This window comes from Camellia sinensis, chromosome 6 (genome assembly GCF_055761805.1).
Source record: "Camellia sinensis isolate YWXY chromosome 6, ASM5576180v1, whole genome shotgun sequence".
Lineage (NCBI taxonomy): Eukaryota > Viridiplantae > Streptophyta > Magnoliopsida > Ericales > Theaceae > Camellia > Camellia sinensis.
The window spans coordinates 128,354,264-128,374,482 of NC_138966.1; the positions used below are offsets into that span (position 1 = coordinate 128,354,264).

Consider the following 20,219-nt stretch of genomic DNA (forward strand, 5'->3'; position numbering starts at 1 on the left):
TAGTTTGATTTTTAGCAATTTATTTTAATTTTTTTTTAAATTAAAAATTAATTTGGTTAAAAAATAAAAAAATAAATATTATTTTTATATAATTTTATCTTTTGAGTGGTTAGAAATAATTTTTAAAAATTAAATATATTTTTTCATATTTATTTTTATTAAATTAATTTTTATTTTTTTTTAAATTTAGAAATTTTTTTCTAAACAACAAATTAAATATGGTTCCAAAAAATTTTTTTTTTTTTTTTCATCTAACGTAATTCTTTGTAAATTTTGTTGATTTATATCAAAGGAATTTCAGCATGGGCAATATCGTCCATCAATTTATATTTTGGTCATGTCAGCTAATCATTCTTATCGTTTAGTTAACGGTAGGGGTTAAATTGTTATGCAAATATAAACCTCGGGAGGTGTGATGTAATTTCTGAAATTTCAAGGGAAATCTGTAATTTAGTTAAACCTCAAGGGAGGTGTAGATAATTTGCCCTAATTATTTTAACCAATTTTATCTTTTATTACTATTTTAACCCAACCCATGTTGTCAAACACTCCCTATTAATTAAACAAATTGAAAATATAAGAGAAGGTAACGTAGAAAATAGTCAAGTAGGGTTTACGGGATAGCAAAATTATCCAACCTAATTATACTTGTTTCAATACAATTTTAATAGAAAAAGGTTTAGAAAAATATTGTTAAGGGCAGGACACCTCACAAGAAAGTTGTTTGGTTGATGTCAAAACAGGTTGCACCGGATAAGACTTGTTTAGTCGGTGTAGAATGACCCAGCGTATTTCCTCAAAAATTTGTCTAGTAAATTAGAAAAGGCCCGGACACGCGTCCACGGACCAAAGTTGTTTGGTGTGTTGCAGGGAAGTTGTCCGGCCGACCTGGCCTTGTGCGGCGAGTTTTCTTGAAAGGGTTCCCCTATTTTCTCATTCATTCTAGCTTTCTAAGCTAACTCTTTTGAAAAGCGGATCAAACATTTTTGGTAAACACAATGCTAAAAATGGCCAAAATGAATGAAAAAGTGCTTATTGCCTTAAAAACATTTTTGAAAATAGATTTTAGGGTTCCGAAAACATTTTGGCCAAAAAAGGGGTATGAGGCTAGGAATCTCCTCCATTCGAAAGACTTGCTTGAGGATAACTTGAGATCCTTTTTTGTTTCATCATCGAGGAATCACTTTGGGGCTACTCGAGTCTTAAGGCCGGTCAAAAATGAGATGTCTACAAAATGCACAAGTCTTTTAGATAGAACAACGTACCTTGTAGACGTCAGTTTTGATAAGCCAAGAAGTCAAGTCCCTTAGAACATCTCCAATGGATATGTCTTTTCTTAAGTGGCATGTGAAATAGTAAAAAATGACATACGAAAAAGCTCCAACCATAATGCCAAATATCTATGTGGCATTTGGCATTCCCTCTCCTATGTCAAACTTGACATATGAGGAAGGAGATGCCAATCTTATTTTTTTTAATTTGTTTAATATGTGGGACTCATATAAAGCGTCTTTCCCCAAACATTTAATATCAAAGTTGTTATATTAAAGTAAAAAATATAATAAATTAATAAATTTGACATACTGGGTGGAGTGCTTATTTTTATATATGTCAAATTGGCACATAAGCCTTCAAAAAAATTTGGCAATTTGGCATATCCAAATTTGAAAGTTGGGTTGAGCAGACCTAAATGTGTGTAAATTTTTTAAGGTAATCAATTATTTTCAACAGCCTAGTAAGTGAAGAAAGCAAAGGCTCCTTTCTCACTCTTTCTCTATGAAAAAATATATGTATTCCCAGAGTAGTTGGAAATTGCGGTTCAAGGACAAGATTCATGAATGGCTGAATGGAATAGCATTGGTTATGATGTTGCTGGGATCTTACTCCCGGTAGTGTGGTCTATTTGCAATCTCCCATTATTTGCCATCCAAATGAAAGCATAATTGTAAACAGCGTATCATTTAAACTATTAGCTCATAATCAGTTTTAGGTATGATTTATGCCGTTGGCTATGTGAAGACAAATAAAGGTAACAAGAGGAAATTCTAACGTTTAAGGAGGCCAGATAAACATTATCTTGTGCCCATGTGCATATGTGTCTTGACCTGTTCCATCCATGGTTTATAAATCTTGTGCCCATGTGATTTAATGTTAAATGTATACATGTGACGTATCAATAGCTGGCAAAAAATAGTTCATGTGTCATATATCAGTATGTCACATTTTCTTTGTAGTTGCAGGAATATGCTAAGTCTTACTCTTATTGTCAGTAAATACAGAATTGGGGAAGCCTCTCTCTCTCTCTTTCTCTCACAAATATTAAGTTACAAACAACTCATCCAATTAAAATTTTAATTTCTGAGAAATATTTAAATGAACATGCTACCATCCCTCCCCCTTCTCTGGGAGGATACTATTTACACCTTAACTAGCCTGAAGTTGTTATAATCCTCCCTGCCACAGGTTACGTGGGATGAACCTGAAGTTCTGCAGAATGTGAAGAGGGTCAGCCCTTGGCAAATTGAGTATGTCGAGCCCACACCACTGCTCCATTCTGCATTCCCTCCTGCAAAGAAATTCAGATTTCCTCAGAATCCTGGGTTACCAACTGATGGAAAGGGAGACCTCTTCTTTCCTATACCAGGACCAAGTAATTCAATGATAGGGTACTTGAAGCCATCATTGATGAATTACAATTCTTTTCCTGCTGGCATGCAGGGAGCCAGGCAGGATACATTTTTTTGTATCAAGTTTATCCAACTTGATAAGTGAAAATACCTATTAGATGTGCAAAGATAAATTTTTTGGCAACAACATGACACCAAAGCTGAGAACTGTGTCTACTGAGCTGAATATTGGCAGTTCACAGGACAATTTGTCACCCAATAGTCAGAGCAGTGTGCATTTCTATGGCAATGAGCTAGCTCGAAAACCGGGCTGCAACTCCTCAACAAAAGCTGGTTTGGGTTCCTTCCAGTTGTTTGATAAGATAATCCATATGAAAGATCCTGTGGAGAGTGGCTGTGATGATGTTGGTTGCGCAGAAGATAATGGCAGTAAAATGTTCAAAGAAACTGAAGGTGTGAAAAATTTGCCGGATCTTTCTCTGACTTGCCCTTACACAAAACTACTTGATGGGCTTTGTTAGAATTTACCACTCACCTACTACCTCCACTATCTTTCTCCACACCTACCACCTCCACTATCACACACTCCACTACCATCCACCTTCACTATCACACACTCCACTACCATCTTCTCCTCTATATATAGGAATTGTAATATACAGAATATTATCAATCTTGTAATACATCAATCAATAATATCAATCATCAATACATATTTCATTCTCTCTATTTTTCCATACATCAAATTTAACATGGTATCAGAGCGGGTTTAGAACCTAATATTTTCGCTTTCCCGGCGGGCGGCAACCTCACCTTAGCCGCCCGCCGGACCTCAAGTGCATGTATGCGTTGTGGTTCTGTGTATCAGTGGCGTGTTGAGTGTGTGTGTGTCAATGGTGTGGATGTGTGTACGAGTGGTGAAATTGGTGGCAGTGTGTGTATGCCTGAATGTGCATGTATATGCATATGCCATGTGTGTAGAGACCCAGCTAGAGAGATCAAGTTCAGAGAGAGAGAGTTAATGCATAGAGAGTCAAAGAGAGGAGTTTCTTGTGTGTGTATCTCCCAAAGTTATAGAGCCATTATTAGAACCTTCAACCTCCATAAGCCATTGCAGGTCGAGCTCACCTCCGGCAAGCTATCTACCCAGCGAAATCCAAAAAAAAAAGACACCACACACGACCTCATCTCCCTCTCAGCACTCGTTGCAATCAACAAGAGCACCACCGCGAAGCTCTCCTCCACCGCCTCCAATCTCTGTCGCAGCACCACCGGCTCTGCCAAGGCCGATGCTGCAGTTTCTGGTGGAGTTCGAGTTGCTTTCCTAGAGAGAGAAAAGTTGATAATGAGAAGGAGAAGCCCGATTGATGCTCCGGCTGTGGGCCTCTTGGTTCTCCGGGGTTATCAAGATTGCTGGATAAGATGAAGACAGGAGGGATGAACAAGTGGTCAAGTGGTGATCTGCAAAGATGGATATACAAAAATAAATAAAGCCACAGGAGGGACTTGACCCTCTTCTCTCTCTTCCACTCTCCTATACCCACCATGCTCCCTTCTTTTTCTTTTTTATTATCCACCCATTCTTCCAAATCCATGTGTTCACTGACAGAACAAAATTTTTTAAAAAAAAAAACAAACATAATCATCACTTCCACCACATCTTTCCCATACCCACTATTTTTTAAAACCCATCTTTTCCCCTACCCCATATATATATATATATATATATATATATCTCCTTTTTTATTATTTTCTTTTATTTTATTGTTTTTGTTTTTGTAAAGAGGGGCACACGTCAAATAAAACATACAAAAAAAAAAAAAACAAAAAAAAAAACAAAAAAACAATTTACAAATTTGCCCAACACTCCTATTTTATTCATATCAGGGGCTCACCCCGATCACCATTTTACATCAAAAAAAAAAAAAAACAAAACAAAAACAAACAAACAAACAACAACCACAAAAAAAAAAAAAAAAAAAAAAAAAAAATTTGTTTTCTTTTCTGCAGCCGGCCACCAACCGACCTCACTTCTTCGCCTATTCCGCCGGTCTTTTCTTCTTGCCTCCGTCCTGGGCGGCCCTTGCCGGTGTTGCTTCCGTATTTCCCACTCCACTGGGCATGATCACTACTCCCTGCTCCTCCACTGCCGCATATGGCGGCCCTCCAAATCGGAACATCACGGTGGCCTTCCGCTTCAGCTCCTTGTTTTCTGCCCTTAGCACGCTTATCTCTGCTCGCGCATCCTTATACATGCGTTGGAGCAGAGCCAGCTGGGAATTTAAATGCTGCACCTCATTTGTCCTACTCTGCAGCCGGTTCGACAAATTTGTGACCGCCGTCATGGTTTCCACGCATGACTTCAGAGTATACTGATTGGCCTCCACATCCGACAGCACTGCCATTCTTTGCTCCACAGACCGCATCGGAAAGTTCAACGGAGTATACTCCGGGGCGCTTGGTTGAGTTTCCAGTGCCACCGCACCAGTTCTCTCTCTCGTTGACTCATTGAGGTCGGGAAAGAGAGTGAGTAGACCTCGGGATGAGGATGCCGTATTCTGGGTAGCTGAACGGGAAGAAGAGGCCATTGTTCAGATGTTTCAGAGAAGGTTTGGATACAACGTCTTTACAGAGTGTTATACAGAATCTCTCTCAGAAATCTCTCTCAGCACAAGGAACTCTCTTTCTCAGCAACACGAAGGATGTTTCAGAGGTTTCTCTCAGTTTTTCTCTGCCTCAGCCTCTGCCTTCGTCTTGGTTATATAGCCAAGGCAGCCACGCGCATCGCGCGCCTCTTGACGCCCGACAAACTGGCACGCCTTTTCATGGCACATCTTTTGATAAAGTGGGCACACCTTTTGATGGCACGTCTTTTGATAAAGTGGGCACACCTTTTGATGGCACGCCTTTTGATAAAGTGGGCACGCCTTTTGATGGCACGCCTTTTGATGAAAGATTGGGCACACCTTTTGAGGGTGCGACTTTTTAGGGGTCCGACAAGACTCTGTAAACTGTCCCGACTTAGATTCCGGTTAGTTTCTACAAGGGTCCGACAAGACTCTGTAAACTGTCCCGACATTGATTCCGGTTAGCTCCTTTATGGGTCCGACAAGACTCTGTAAACTGTCCCGGCATAGATTCCGGTTAGTTTCTACAAGGGTCCGACAAGACTCTGTAAACTGTCCCGACATTGATTCCGGTTAGTTTCTACAAGGGTCCAGCAAGACTCCGTAAACTGTCTTCTACAACGGTCCGACATGACCCCATAAACTGTCTTCTACAACGGTCCGACATGACCCCATAAACTGTCTTCTACAACGGTCCGACATGACCCCATAAACTGTCTTCTACATCGGTCTGACACCACCATACAGTGTCCTCTACAACGTTATGACACCCCATACAGTGTCTTCACCAACGGTCTGACACGACCATACAGTGTCTCCTATCCTTTTTTATTTTTATGTATTTTCTTGTTTTGTTCCTCTCTTCAAACTCAAGTTGGTTAGTTTCTATCCTCCTTGAGTTTGCGGGGGGCTGTTAGAATTTACCACTCACCTACTACCTCCACTATCTTTCTCCACACCTACCACCTCCACTATCACACACTCCACTACCATCCACCTTCACTATCACACACTCCACTACCATCTTCTCCTCTATATATAGGAATTGTAATATACAGAATATTATCAATCTTGTAATACATCAATCAATAATATCAATCATCAATACATATTTCATTCTCTCTATTTTTCCATACATCAAATTTAACAGGCTTGATTTTGAATACCACAGAGCTTCAGCTATTGAAGCATGTTCTTTATGAATAAGTGGTCTTTTTGACTTCATCAAATTTGAAGCTGTACAGGTAAGAATGCCTTTGTTTTTATTATGCTAAATTTGATCTTATGATGAAAAATGCAGGGCATGCTGATAGTTTTTACATGCATCTGTTGAACTTTAAGTCTTCACCTTGTCAAATTGGGTGGGGGGGGGGGGGGGGGGGGATCAGATTCATAAATGATGGTCTGAAAATATTAGGTTGCTTTTAAATTAAGTCTTATCCTAAGAACTTGTGTTGGCCACAAATCCTTCTTGGTTAAACCATATTGTGCAAGGTCTCAAATATGATTCCCCTCCCTCCACTTGTAGAGAGAGCTGGATTTGCCCCTCTGTACTTCAAACCCAAAGCTTGTCCATCCTGGGGCTGACTTTTTAATGAAACAATAAGGCAACATGTTCTACCACAAGGGTTTAGTTGTTTTTGGATGCTTGTTTTTCTTTCTTATTGTTGTAATTGTTTAACTCTACTAGGATGTTTCGGTACCTATGTCAAGTTAACATTTTCTCTTTAGCGTTCTTTAATAAATAACACAAATATATTTTGAACTTGATAATTTGCTGAGCAATATGAACTTACTTGCATGTATGTATAGTTTCACTGCCACGTTATACTGGAAATGGGTAGAAAGGGGTATGTTGTACGTAACTTATATATCTATCAACTTTTCTAGTGCAATTATTATATATGTATTCTAACTTGATCGTTGCCTTTTTCTATGCACAACTTTTTTATTGAATACACATTTTTATTTTTTTTAATGTTTTCTTTTCTTGTTAATGACCTACATTGCTTATCTCTGGGAAAAAAAGGGGAAAAATGACAACCCATGTGACGTTTTTACTACAGCACACCATGGATATGAAATATCTGTGAGAGTTGTTATATCTGGTGGGTAATACTGATAATTCTCTAATGCATACTTACATGAAATTTAAAATTAATCATTGTTTTTGTTCAATATAAATTTGATTTCTTTCCAGAGGCAAACGATGTTGATTACTGAGCATGTACTCGGATATGGACATGTCCAAAGGCTGGTATCAAAATGGCAATACCAGCTCCAAAATTTGACAGGATACAGAGTGCCAAAATGTCATAATTTAGCAATGTTGTTCTAACGGTGAAATGTATTTTCATTCCAAAATGTCAATTCTAAATATTATTTGTGGGCCCTATCATGAGAGAGATATAAATGTTATTTGGCATTGCTATAATTTGGCATGGAAGATAGCAGTCAATTGGAGATTAGTTTGGAAGAGTTGTTGCCAAATTTTAGCGTTGGCATGGAGGATAGCACACTGATAGAGATGCTCTAACTGCCTACTATACCCTAGTATTAAGTGGAATGACAAGCATTTGCACTGATGTAGATGCCTCACTGCCACAAATGAAGAGGGGACAAAACACAAAAGAAAGTTTTGATGGTTGAGAATTCCATCTGAACCTTTATTCATTTATTCTCTTTGGATGAGAATTTGCATATTATATTTCTGTTATGACTATAAAGTTACAAATTTTCTTACTACCGAGTTTGTCTGATACTTTCCATTGCATTTTGGTCTCCAGGTGCCTAAGGCAGGCAGGAAGCTGGCTCGTAATCTGACTCTTGTAGTAGTAACTTGTCTATGGTGGTTTTCTTTAATCAGTTTTTTTACTTGTACAAAAACCAATCACTAAACCAAACACAACTCACTCACATGAGGTGGGATCCACAAAAAGTTGGAATCCACCTCATGTGTGATTGATTTTTGTGTTCCTAGACTTTTTCTTCTTTAATTTGCCATGTTGGAGATTTGAGACTGTTGTATAATCAGCAGGTAGATTTTTATGAAAGCTTTTAGATTGTGTCAATTTTTCATGGTTCACTCTTTCTTAAAGAATGCAGGCAAAAGTTGTTGATTGTTTTCTTAAATGATAATCAACCAACAGTTTTACTTTTCCGGTCAGGGAAGGCAACACAAACTGGAGAAGTCATTAAGTTAACACAATTTATGTTTTGGATGAATTTTACATCGGGATGATGTTTACCTATTGGTATCTGCATGCTTAAATCATTGATGATGATTTTGAGTGCTTAATTTTAAGAATGAAAGTGACAGCTATACATGAGCTAGGGCTTTACAGGCAGGAAGTCACAGAGATAGCACAAGCACTTGGTTATGGCTTTTCATGGTGTGGTAGTTCTTCAGAGATGTCTAATCCCTTTGATAATTATTTCATACTAAATGAAGGGTGGTATTCATCTCATTCTTTTGAGGGTTTACCAGTGTTGGGCAGGAGGTATTCTCACAAAAACGTTGGTGATTGGGTTAAATTACTGGAAAAATGTGTAAGTTTTGTTATTACATATTTACCTTTCATTAGTTATGAATTTTCATCTTTATCATTTTCTAATTGAGCAAAAATTGACTTGACACAACTTCACCAAAATATGGATGGTACCAAGTATTTCTTTATTGTATTAATTAGCATAGATCATGTACGAACACAATTACGAACTAATCGAAAGAAAGAAATAGAAAAATATTTATTTCTAGACTTGATAGCAGTTAGTTTTGACATATATCTTTGCCTTTCAAGCCCTTTCCATTGTTTGCTAGAAACACAGTTCTAATTTTCCGGAGTCTGGCTGAGGCATCCTTCATGTTGATCCTCTCGTTCGGCTGATCTTTCAAACAGTCCATGGCTAAACTCAAGGCTGACAACACACATTGCTCCTTCACAGTGAAATTTACATCTTCGGATTCACTTCCTATCAAATTGGAGTCCATGGCTAAAAGTATTGAACCACCATGACCCTGCAATATCATGTCGCATACCCAACTTTTCAAGCTCATTTCTCCTTCAAACATTTCGCCTGTTGGCTTCTTCCTTGTGAATACTTCCATCAACATAATTCCGTAACTGTACACATCACCTTTTGCAGAGACTATCCCTTCCATTCCATACTCTATGCACCACATTGCAACTCATGATCAATATAATATCAATTAATTAAATTAAGTCCATAGAAGAAAAAATTGAAAATTGTGAACCTAAAAGATGGCCGTTATGTACCTTATCAGGCGGTATATGTAATGCCAATACGCATTATGCAACAGTCCGGTTCACAAACCGCAATTTAAAAAATTGGTTTTACAGTGTTGCTAATAATTTTTTTAAAAAATATGATCCTTGATATGTATCGGCCGATACTCTAGATCATCTAACCTTTGATGTGTCGGCCGATACTCTAAATCATCGTAGTATTAATCGATCTACTTTCATTTGGTATTTTGGCCTAAATTCCTCGACTCCTCGATACTCAATCAAATCCTCTATTTAGACACATTGTGGCATAGATTGTGAGAATATGTATCGGGAATACAACTACAATTATTAGGGAATCTATTGCCTAATGATGATTAGACAATAGATGTCTTAATAATTATTCCTTAATTTTTTTGGATGTCTTCCCCAATTAATGAACCAAAAGAATTAATGAGAAACAATAAATAGCGAGAATCACCTGGTGCCATGTACCCAATTGTGGCGAGGGTCTTGGTTTGTGCTATATACTCTCCTTCACCTAACAGTTTTGCAATTCCAAAATCGCCAACATGTGCAACCATATCCTCATCAAGCAAGACATTGTCGGGCTTCAAATCACAGTGAACAATAGGTGTTGTAAGACCGTGATGCAGATGTTCCATTGCTAATGCAACATCTATCATTATGTTCAACCTTTGCAAGACATCCAAAAAATTATTGTGAGAGTATAACCATTTTTGAAGGCTCCCATTTGGCATGTACTCGAAGATTAGGGCTTTGAAATTCGTGATACTACAACTGCTAATGATTTTAAGGAGGTTTCTGTGTCGAATATTGCACATAACTTCACATTCAGTGTCGAAACTCTTGAATGATCCTTCCGTTTGCAAATTGAAAACCTTGATAGCAACACTCATCCCATCTAAAAGGATTCCTTTATATACAGAACCAAAACTCCCTGTACCGAGTAGGTTGCTTTCACTAAATGCATTTGTTGCTCGTACAAGTTCTTGATATGAAAACCGTCTCCATGAATGAATCATTGAATCTACTTGAATTGGTAGTGCCATATTGACTTTTCGACATCTTATCCACACAAAGGCTGCCACAAGTATTGCAAATGCAATTGACGGTAAGATATATTTCAGTAAATCCAAACTTTTTCTTGATTTGTGAATAGTTTTGCAGGGCGGGACTTGCAATCGAGGTGCACCACACAACCCAGAGTTTTGCATAAATGATTCAGCAGTGAAGTTTGCGAAATGCCCTCCAGTAGGAATTTCTCCTTGCAAGTTATTGAAGGAGAGATTTAAATATTGAAGATACTTGAGTGCCTCCAGTGATTGAGGAATGTCTCTGGACAAATTGTTATGGGATAGATCCAAGAATTCCAAGTTTATCAATTTGCCCAATGATTGAGGAATAGGTCCTTGTAGTTTATTATGTGCCAAGGAGAGAGTAACTAATGCTTGGGCTCCTCCAATGGTGCTTGGGATATCGCCTGATAACTGATTCCATGATAAGTCTATTTCTGCTATGACCCTCAAATTTCCAATATCTAGTGGTATGTAGCCAGTGAGAGAATTTGAGGACAGGTTTAGACCGAGGAGATCCCTAAGGCTCCACAAGGTTAAAGGTATTGTGGAATTCAAATTGTTGGATTCCAAGTAGACATGTCTTAGGGTTTTTTGTTCACCCAAGCATGCTGGTATTGATCCATTTAGCTTATTATCACTTAGATACAAGTCTCCCAAATTGTTCGACATACAAAGATCATTTGGGATGGTGCCTTGTAGCCTATTGTGTTCAAGATTCAAGCGTTCAAGGTGTTCTAACCTTCCAATTGTTGCAGGGATAAAGCCTGTGAACTCGTTGTTATCTAGACTTATGATATTCAAGCCGCTCAAGTTGCCAATGCCAATGGGAATTTCCCCCTTAAGTTTGCATCCGAATGCTTCCAATGATTGAAGCGAAGTGGAGAGATTCCCAAATGAAGCTGGGAGGATGCCATTGAATTGATTCATTGCTATTCCCAAATGTTCCAAATTGTTGCAATTTGCTAGAGAAGTAATAAAATTTAATTCCAGAGAAGAAGATTCCCGGGTAAGATTATTTTCAGAGACAGAGAATCTGCGCAGGAATCTTAGATTTCCAAGTGTGTTGGGTATGGAGCCGGTGAATGAGTTGGTGGTCATCTCTAGGATGGTAAGTTTGGATGCATTGGAGATGGAGCTTGGTATGGTTCCACTGAGTTTATTTTCAGCTAGGTAAAGCTCTTTAAGATTGGGAAGCCAGAGGCCAAGGCTTGATGGAAGATGGCCTGAGAGCTGATTCCCATTTAGGTTGATGATTCTTGCTGTTGATATGTTGAAGATTTGGGAGGGAATTAAGCCGGTTAAGCCTGTGAAAGCGATTGTCAATCTCTCAAGATGAAGGTTACCAATTTCTTCTGGTAACGAACCTGCACACAATGTGAAATTTAAATCTTGGGTTTTTAAGAGGCCTAGTGGCTTCCAAACAACAGCTGCGGATTTACTATGCAAACTTGTAAGGAAAAGACCAAGTTTAGTTTGGTAAGTACCTGTCAACTTGTTGAAACCAAGATGTAATTCTCTTAGCAATGTAAGGTTCCCAATGTTGTTAGATATGCTTCCTGTGAAATCATTAATTGCCAATGACAATATTTGAAGCCATTTACATTCCCACAAGCCTGGTGGAAATTGGCCAGAAAGCTTATTGGAATTAAGTTGTAGTTCTTCAAGGAAAGGGAGATCATATTGAATGTCCAATGGGAGGCTTCCAGATAGGCTATTGTTTGTGAAATCAATTACTCTTAGTGAAGACATGTTGAAGATAAAAGATGGAATAGGCCCTGTAAGTGAACCACTTTTTGCATTCAATACCTCCAAATTGACAAGATTGCCCATCTCTGATGGAAGTTCACCTGCCAAGTTGTCAAAACCAGGGCATTATTATCTTTGGATAAATTATAGTGAGCTCCCTTGAGACTTGGAAAAAATACAAGGTCTATAGTTTTAATATAATTATACTAACTTTCTTTTTTAGTAAGTTTAAAGAAATCAAAACTATTGCAAATGGTATAAAAATACATAGATACACATCGTAAAATATATATTTCAATATAAAAGAGATGATAATATTATTTTTTTAATTCATACAACTAACGGATTTCTGATGAAAAGAAAACCAAGTGTTATACGAATTAAAACTTTATGTGAGCTTAGTGTAATTATACCAAACTTGTGAGACTTCTTTTAATTTTTCAAATCTCAAGAGAGATTAGTGTAACTTACTTATCATCTTTTTACATCCACAAAAAAATAAAAGAGAGACATTGGGTTAGTATTTAGAGTTTCAAATTTTAATTTAAACAAAGCAGTTTGTATGAAGTTACATGTCGGACTTGTATTTAAGGGAGTAATGTGAATATACTATTTTTTCTATTTCTTTATTATCTCTTTACTAATTAGGAATTAGGGTGAAGTGGACGGAGATGACGGTTAATACAGTATTTTTATTTTGATGTTCGAAGGTATTTAGGTATTTTTACATTTTATGTACCCTGGTGAAGAGCGTGGTGATAAAAGTTGCGTTTGGTAGAATTTTTTAAATATGATTTGAGAGTAGGAGTTGTATTTTGAGTTTGTAAGTTTTAGAATTATGATTTGAGTGTAGAAAATTTATTTAGTGAAAGAGTTTTGAATTGAGTGGGGAATTTTTAATGTGACATATGATATTTGATACAAAAACTTACAACTCATAACCAAACATACAACTCAAAATTCTATGAAAGCACATAAAAAAAATTTAAAAATTCGGAAAATATTTTTTTCGAATATATTAAAATTAACATATGTCAATTGCAAAAAATAAAAATAAAATTGCACTGTTCTGGTCAATCAGCGCTTCACACAGACTCAATTTTTTTTTTTGAAAATCGCGCTTCACACAGAATTTTCTACAGAGTTTTCTAAATATTGTGGAAATATAGTTTGAACATCCTATTCAAACATCTTATTAGAATGTGTGGGTAGAATCACAGTTTGGAAATCATTCCAAACATAGCAGAGGGGATTAGAGGGTAATTTTATTGAGAAAATTGTTGAGAAATTCAACTTAAGGAGGGTATAAGATATTTGGTCCAATATATATTTTTTTGTTTGTGAGAGATCCAATATTTGTAAAATAGTTTGTTGAGAAATCCTTTCGTTTGTTTTGCACGACATTTTGTTTTCAATTTTACCTCTTAATTTATCGGTTGATATTTTTAATCTATTTAATTTTTTTACTATCTATTCAAATTATTTTTTATCTGTTTAAATTTATATCTACCTGTTCAAAATGTTTGACTATCTGTTCAATTTTTTTTTCTCTTATATATTCAAATTTTATTATATGTTCACTTTTTTCGCTAATCTGTTTAAATCTATCTGTCCAAAATTTATTAGCGGTTCAAAATTTATTATCCGTTTGAAGGCTCATTTTTCCTATCTTCTCAAATCTTTCTCAATCTTTTTCTCTTTAGGCAATTTTGTAATCTGTTCACTTGCAATCTGTTTCTCAATCTGTTCAAATTTTATTATCTGTTTGAAGGCCTATTTATCCTATGCGTTCAAATCTTTTTCACTGTCTCTCTCTCCCTAGGCAATTTTTTTATCTGTTCATTTGCAAGTTGTTTCTCAATAACAACGACAACAACAACAACAAAAATCAAATCACAGATAAACAACAGATCTGAGCCAGATCAACAACAGCCACCACCAATCCATGTCTTATTCCCTATTTGATTTCTATAGTATTCAACTATCACCAATCCAACAATCACTAACCCAACCCAACCACCACATCTATTCCTCAATAATCCCTAACCCAACTCAACTCTCATCTTCGAAGAAATCCGAAGTTTAGATCAGAAAAAAGGTGGTGATGGAGAAGGCAGTCCACCTCTTTTTTCCTTTATCTCAAACTAAACAATCTCAGATCTGAGCTCATAGAAACAACCGTAGCAAATTCATTCTCAGGACGCCTAGGACGTCGACGATGATGTCTCTGCCGACAGCAATCTGAGATGGGTAAAACCGTCAGATCTGAGACGCAATCGATTTTTCTCCAACGATCTTTAGAAACCCTAATCTCATCTCTATTTCAGACCGAAGGCGGTGGATCTAGATCTGGATCTAGACTGAATGGAGAGAGAGAGAGAGTGTCCAGATCACGACGAAGGTGGCGGAGTCTGTGGCGGATCTGAAGAGAGAGAGAGAGAGAGAGAGAGAGAGAGAGAGAGAGAAAGTAGAGAGATCGGTGAAGCCTCAGACGGCGGTGACGTTGTCGATTTCGATTAATTATGAAGCATTATTGATATTTGGTGATTTGTTGAAACTCTCAGATGGCAGGGAAAAAGAGACGGTGGGCATGGGCTGACAGCGATAGAGGAGCTAGAGAGAAAGATGAGAGGGTTTTAGAAAACAGTGATATCGAAACGATCTAGCGTACTCTTGGACGCCAGAGGAGAGAGAGAAACGGATCACCGAAATCACCACCACCACCACTGGTGTTGGCGGAAACGGAGGTGGTGGTGTCGAAGATGAAAAGGAGACAAGAGAGAAAAGCTTAGGGTTTGGTTTCAAAGGAGAGCGTGAGTGTGTGTGGACTTTTGGTTTCGGAGAAGAGAGAAAGAGAGACGATTTCATACATATAGTGTATGAATGTTTTAAAAATCGGATCGGTGAGTAAATTGAAAAAGAGATTGGATGGACGGGTCACCGATTAAATCGTTGGGTTGAATCAGAATCAAACCGTGATATAATAAATATATTAAAATTATATTTAAATAAAAATATAAGTAATAAAATTATAAAGGGAAAATTATTTTTAAGTCCTATTAGGGAGACTTATGCTACATATGGTCCTACTAAAAATCTTATGTTTTCATAAGTCCTGTGGGAAGTTTGTTGACACATTTACCCTCAATATTAGTTGTTAATATCATAAATAATAGTAAAACCATATATAGGAAATTGAATGTTACCATAGATCATATTTATATAAACGTAACGTAACGCGACACCTACATAAACGTAACGTAACGTGACACCTACATAAACGTAACGTAACGTGACACCTACATAAACGTAACGTGACACCTATGATCTATGGCAACATTCAATTTCCTATATAGGAAATTGAATGTTACCGTAAATCATATCTACATAAATGTAACGTAACGTGACACCTACATAAACGTAACGTGACACCTATGATCTATGGCAACATTCAATTTCCTATATAAGAAATTGAATGTTACCATAGATCATATTTATATGAAACGTAACGTGACATCAACATAAACCAGCAACATTTTCACATTCAATTTAAAAAAAATAAAAACTTATTAAGTTTGCGAAACGTAACGTGACACGTTACGTTACGTTTATGTAGGTGTCACGTTGTTGATCAAAAAAAAAATGTAGGTGTCACATTACGTTACGTTTATGTAAACATCACGTCACGTTACGTTTATGTAGGATCTTGTGGAATACATTCCTATCTAAATAGGACTTGAGACTTTATAAGAAATTACACAGGACTTAGCCTACCATAAGTGTCTGAAAAATAACTTATAAATAAGTCTCCCAATTATAAATTATAAATATTAAAAATATTAAATTATCTTAAATATTTGTCCTAATATTTTTTTTTTACTGAAAAATATAATAATATATTTTAAAATATTATTAATTTTAATTTTGGAAGAGGAAATCAAATATTTAATATTCCCTCCATATGATTTTAATTCAAATAATTTAATTGAAAGAAGAGCAAAAATTTTGGGGGGATATCAAAATTTCAATATTCCCTCCAATACATTTAATTGAATCCCGCATGGATTTCTTGAGTTTTTTTGAAAGAATTTTTTTTTTATAAATAGGTGAAGACTTTTATAATAATTTCATCAAGCTCTTAATGGGATTCCTCACAAGAGGAGACCCTTGAAAGAGAGTTTCAAATTAAAATTTTCTTATATTCTTATATTATATATATATATATATATAATAATAAGAAAGAAAGAAACAAAAGAAAGGGAAAATAAAAAAAAGAAAGAAAAAAAAAATCCAAGTCGATCAACCCGCCTGTTCAACCGGTTCTCCTTAAATAGGCCGGTTTTTAGTTTTGACCGGTTCAGAGGGTATATTCGAACCGGAACCCTGATCGGTCGACAATTCAATCGGTCGAATCGGCCGGTCTGGTCCGGTTATCAAAACCTTGGAGTGTATTTTAAGAGGTGTTTGACAAAGGCTATTTTTTAATTTTTTGGGCTAAAATTTATAAAATGATAAAATATGATAAAATAGTTAATAAGATAAAATGTCACATCAAATCCATAATCATTTCACTTTTTCTTTTACAAATATCATATCTAACTACAAAAAAATCTAACTATCTTCTTTAATACAAAAATTTTAGCCTACTAAAATAACTAAAATTTAAAATAATTTACTAAAATAGTAATTTCCCAAACACCCACTTAGTCCTGTCTTTATTCTGAATCTTTAACCAAATAAAATTGAGATTTGAATTTGTAGACTGATTCAATTTTATTATGATAATAGAGAGTATTTAAATAACAATCATTAAACTTTCTTTTCAAATTGATGTAGCGGAATTGTGTGTAGCAAAAATTGAAGTAACAATATCAAAATATAACTGAATCGATTTTTGTATTGTTTATGAACGGCAGATCCTTAAGACTTTAATCTTATTTATCGTTAAACAAATATCAAAGAGAGTAGGAAAGATAATAATTCTAGATAACTCATTATTAAATCAAAATAATCCTAATCAAATAATAAAAATAACATATATATATATATATATATTTAAATTCGAATTGCATTATAAATCCTAGAACACTTCATCTATACCAATTTGTGGTATAAAAAGGATAAGTTACACCATGCCTTTTTATGTTTGATAATTTTTTTACCTTGGTCTTTTAAAATTATTTTCCCACTTTGACTCGTGTTTGAAGTATTTCTCAATTCATTGCTAAAATTAATTTATATTTAAAATTATACAGAAAATATCACGTTAAGATTAGGGTTTAGGTTTGTGTCAGAAGTGTGAGTTATGTATAATAAAATATTTTTGTATTACACGACTATCAATGTGCCATTTCTATCTAATTTTACACATAAGTAAACTTTTATAGTAAAATGAGAAAAAATTGGAACATAAGCAAAACCAAAATGAGAGGAAAAGAATTTTAAGAATCAAAATTGAAAAAATAACCAAACATAAAAAGAATAGAGGGGTAATTTATCCATTTAGAAACCATACCTTTGAAGTCGTTATAACCGATATATAACTCCTTAAGCATAGTCAAGTTGCCGATTTCTCGAGGTATGCTGCCATTGAAACTATTAAAGGACAGCGATAGATATTGAAGCTCCCTGCATTTGTACAAACTAGATGGAATTTCGCCATAAAACCGATTGGCAGATACATAAAATAGTTGCAGATTAGGAAGATGATCACACACATACACAGGAAGACTATCATACAAGTTATTATAGGTGAGAGCGATAGTCTGCAACGACGACATGTTGAAGAACATAGCAGAGGGTATAGAACCCGTAATCTGATTGCTTTCCAAATTCAAAAATTTCAAATTGGAAAGTTTACCAATCTCATCAGGAATGTTTCCTTGCAGATAATTCTGGCCTAAATCGAGTCCCTCCAGGTTTGAAATGTTGCACAGTGAAGATCCAATTGTGCCTGTGAAACTGTTGTTGTATAGAAGCAAGTATTGAAGCTCTGGTAAATTACCCAACCATGAATATGAATTCAAATCTCCAGTAATGTTGTTGTAGTCAAAATTGACTTGTTTGAGTCGATGCAAACGAGACAATTCCTCGGGGATTTGGCCGTGGAAATCATTGAAACTGATGTCGAGTAAAGATAGAAATGAGAGGTTGCCGAGGTGGGGAGAGAGCGAGCCTGTGAGGGACATGTCGGAGAGATTCAGGGATGTGACCCTTTGGTGGAGGACACCACAGGTGATCCCAACCCAGTTGCAAACTGAGGTAGAGGTGGACCAATTGTCAGCCAAGACATTATATGGGTCTAAAGTAATGTAGGATTTGAAGGAGAGAAGAGCAGATTGGTCTGTGGTTAAGTTGGTTATAGATAAGGAAGAAATTGAATGATTCAGTACCAACAATACTGCAGCAGCAATGAGGAAGCTAGTTTTCTCCATGATTCTTTGTAAACTATAAAATAGGCTGTGTGTACATATATATATATATATATATATTACTCAGTCGTGTGTAATTCGAAAAAAATAAATACCTTCTTTATCAAATTTATGATTTTAGGGGTGTTTTGAAAAGTTGGTAAAAAGCTGACTATTGGCTTTTTACCAAGTTTTTTTGCTTTTTGAAAAGTGATTTAGAAAGTTAGTAAAAAGTTGACTTTTGGCTTTTTAGTTTAATATTTGTTTATGGTGTCAAATCAAATTAAAATGAGCAAAATACCTTATCCAACATAAGAAATTTATTTTTTTATTTTTTTGTCATAGGCCTCAATTTGTAATTTCACACTTGCGTTTTTGGCACTTCCCAAACCAATTTTGTTGCATTTTTTCCACTTGCATTTTTGGATATTTTGACAAAAACGTGACTTTTTATTTTGATTTCCAAAGCAACACTTAGTTATGAGTAATATAATCTTTATATTTTAGAAAAATTCAAAATATAAGAAATCAACACCATGAAAGTCTTCACATATATAAAGGGATATTTTTTTAAAAAAATCAAAATATGAGACGTAAACACAATGAAAAGTCTTCACATATATAATAATGTATAACATAAAGAATAGGTGTGTGAGATAGAAATAAAATAATAATATACAAACAAAATATTCGAATGTCTAATTGTGATTTCATGATTTTAAAATAAAAGAATCATCATTTGGATTTATAATTCAAAAAACGAGACTGTCAAATTATTTTAGATGAAAATTCTATATGGGTAGTAACAATTTTGATATTAAAAAATATGACAGATGGATTTTTTTTTTTATAATTTTAAAGTAATAAATTTATAATTTTATCTTATCATTATGAGGGTGTTTGACAAAGACTTTTTTTTTGGATTTTGGACTAAAATTCACAAAATGACAAAATAGACTAAAATAGTCAATAAGACAAAATGTCACATTAAACTCATAATCATTTACCTTTTCTCTCACAAATATCACATCCAACTATAAAAAAATCTACCTATCTTCCCAAATACAAAAATTTTAGCATACTAAAATAGCCAAAAATTAAAATAATCTACAAAAATAATAACTTCCCAAACAACCACTATATATATAACTTTTTTTCTTGTCCGCTAATATCCTCTGGTTGGTTGTAAAGCCAACGCTATGTGTAATTATAGAGAAGTTACTTTTTGATTATGGGCATAGTTAGGTAGTATCCCAAAACATTGTGATATATGGAATTCACAATTTGATATCAAGTAATGAGAAAACAATAAAACACATGATATTTGATGATTAGTATGAACATTATTACCTGATATTTCAGTTAATAATTTTTCGTAATTATACGTCAAGGTATAGGTGCAACCACCTTTACTGGGACCCCACTGGGTTGGTCATGTGTCTTATATCATGAGGATGATTTT

General features: G+C 35.3%; 1 protein-coding gene and 1 long non-coding RNA gene across 2 annotated transcripts; one reads left to right on the forward strand and one right to left on the reverse strand.

Moving 5' to 3' along the window:
* The first annotated feature begins 302 nt into the window (after nt 1–302).
* LOC145792879 (uncharacterized) lies at nt 303–8,325 on the forward strand. The gene is made up of 3 exons (XR_014333038.1): nt 303–3,138; nt 6,405–6,498; nt 8,041–8,325. It is a non-coding gene; the product is annotated as an uncharacterized LOC145792879 (long non-coding RNA).
* A 569-nt stretch (nt 8,326–8,894) lies between these two features.
* On the reverse strand, nt 8,895–18,806 carry LOC114313853 (uncharacterized). Its single transcript, XM_082874730.1, has 4 exons — nt 17,863–18,806; nt 12,086–12,448; nt 9,983–11,965; nt 8,895–9,424 (listed from the first exon to the last, which is right to left on the reverse strand). Exons 1-4 carry the CDS (start codon nt 18,779–18,781, stop codon nt 9,024–9,026), a joined length of 3,666 nt encoding a protein of 1,221 aa, XP_082730856.1. The 5' UTR covers nt 18,782–18,806; the 3' UTR covers nt 8,895–9,023.
* Nucleotides 18,807–20,219: the final 1,413 nt, after the last annotated feature.